Source organism: Sinocyclocheilus rhinocerous, unplaced genomic scaffold (genome assembly GCF_001515625.1).
Source record: "Sinocyclocheilus rhinocerous isolate Xijiao unplaced genomic scaffold, SAMN03320098_v1.1 C36497103, whole genome shotgun sequence".
Lineage (NCBI taxonomy): Eukaryota > Metazoa > Chordata > Actinopteri > Cypriniformes > Cyprinidae > Sinocyclocheilus > Sinocyclocheilus rhinocerous.
The window spans coordinates 1-1,207 of record NW_015782076.1 but is presented as its reverse complement, the minus strand read 5'-3'; the positions used below and the strand labels follow the sequence as shown (position 1 = coordinate 1,207).

The window sequence follows — 1,207 nt, the reverse complement described above, 5'->3', positions numbered from 1 at the left end:
CTAGTTTAACTTGATGTACTAAAATAACTAAAACTGAAATAAAAACTTAAATAAAATAAAACTTTAATAAAATATGAAATATATAAAAAGCATTTTAAAAAATGGCAAAAAACACAACAAAATTAGTGAAAGGTTAACTAAAATGAAAATGAAAAGAGGAAACATAAAAATTAAAACTAATTCAATAATAAAAAAACTATAATGATACTAAAATATCACTGCACCAAACCAAAACTAGGTGTATTACCATCACTATATGCAAGGCCAAAGTAAAAGTGTTCCACGAGGTTTGCATGAGCGACGATCATATCAAAGACGTCGGCTCCTCGGGACTTGACGTCACACTTGAGCAGAATGTTCTGTGCGTTTGGCATCATCACTGTCAAGTCCCTTTGGTTTGATCGTGACCTCCCTTTGTTTGACTGCTTAGAAAGAGAGAAAGAGAGAGGAAATAAGTGCAACCCTTCTTAGTATTATGTAACAGATTGCTTGGTGTCGAGCCAATACTCTCGCTCTTAGCGATATTAAACCGACCACAATAGAATTAGGCAGCTCTAAATCCACCAGAGGCTCCTCCAGCATTTGGATGAACTCTGGGCCCGCATCCTGAGGACCAGCACAGACGAGAATTACTCAGTGATCCTGAATGGAAGGTTTTATAACCTGAGAGAAATTTCACATTTAGGCACTTTTAGTCCCTTACCTTTATTTTCCGTTCATTAAGGCTAAATGAAGAGCCAAACAGCTGATTTGACCTTGAGCTGAAGTGGCGCCGTCTGTCAGGAACAGGACTTTGGCTCAGCCATGTCATGTTTCTGCTCCTTTGGTGTGAACTATGACTTCTAGAAGATGAAGTGCAGTGAGTTTGGATCTTAACCCTATAAAGCACATCTCTAAGGCCTCTGAATGATCAACATGTTAGACCTGCTGCACACAATCTGCTCCATGCCTTCTGTCGTCTGATCGATAGTTTAGACTTTTTTTACTCTAATTGTACAAACGTCCAGCTTCAGCTGGTGTGCTTCACGAGTCTTTTTGCTGTCAAATCTTGACTGGTTTTTATAAAGTAAACATAAGAATAACTTTTATATTGTTAATAATATTTCAAGATGAACACCTACTGGACTGAAGCTACGTCGTTTTTTTTCCCGTTTTTTTTTTTAGAAAAATCATGTTCAAATGTGAGTCTCAAATATGATCATCAGGC

General features: G+C 37.3%; 1 protein-coding gene across 1 annotated transcript; it reads right to left on the bottom strand.

The window, feature by feature from the left end:
- Positions 1-215: 215 nt before the first annotated feature.
- On the bottom strand, positions 216-915 carry LOC107736103 (tyrosine-protein phosphatase non-receptor type 13-like). The gene is made up of 3 exons (XM_016547600.1): positions 704-915; positions 535-606; positions 216-422 (listed from the first exon to the last, which is right to left on the bottom strand). The coding sequence occupies exons 1-3, from the start codon at positions 809-811 to the stop codon at positions 216-218; spliced, it is 387 nt and encodes a 128-aa protein (XP_016403086.1). The 5' UTR covers positions 812-915.
- Between the last annotated feature and the right edge of the window lie 292 nt (positions 916-1,207).

Excerpts from the sequence above, each read along its gene's own strand:
- LOC107736103 (XM_016547600.1), bottom strand. The coding sequence starts at position 811 with ATGACATGGCTGAGCCAAAGTCCTGTTCCTGACAGACGGCGCCACTTC. Across the intron at positions 607-703 it reads TTAATGAACGGAAAATAAAG|GATGCGGGCCCAGAGTTCAT; the intron begins GTAAGGGACTAA and ends GCTGGTCCTCAG. Across the intron at positions 423-534 it reads AGCTGCCTAATTCTATTGTG|TCAAACAAAGGGAGGTCACG; the intron begins GTCGGTTTAATA and ends CTTTCTAAGCAG.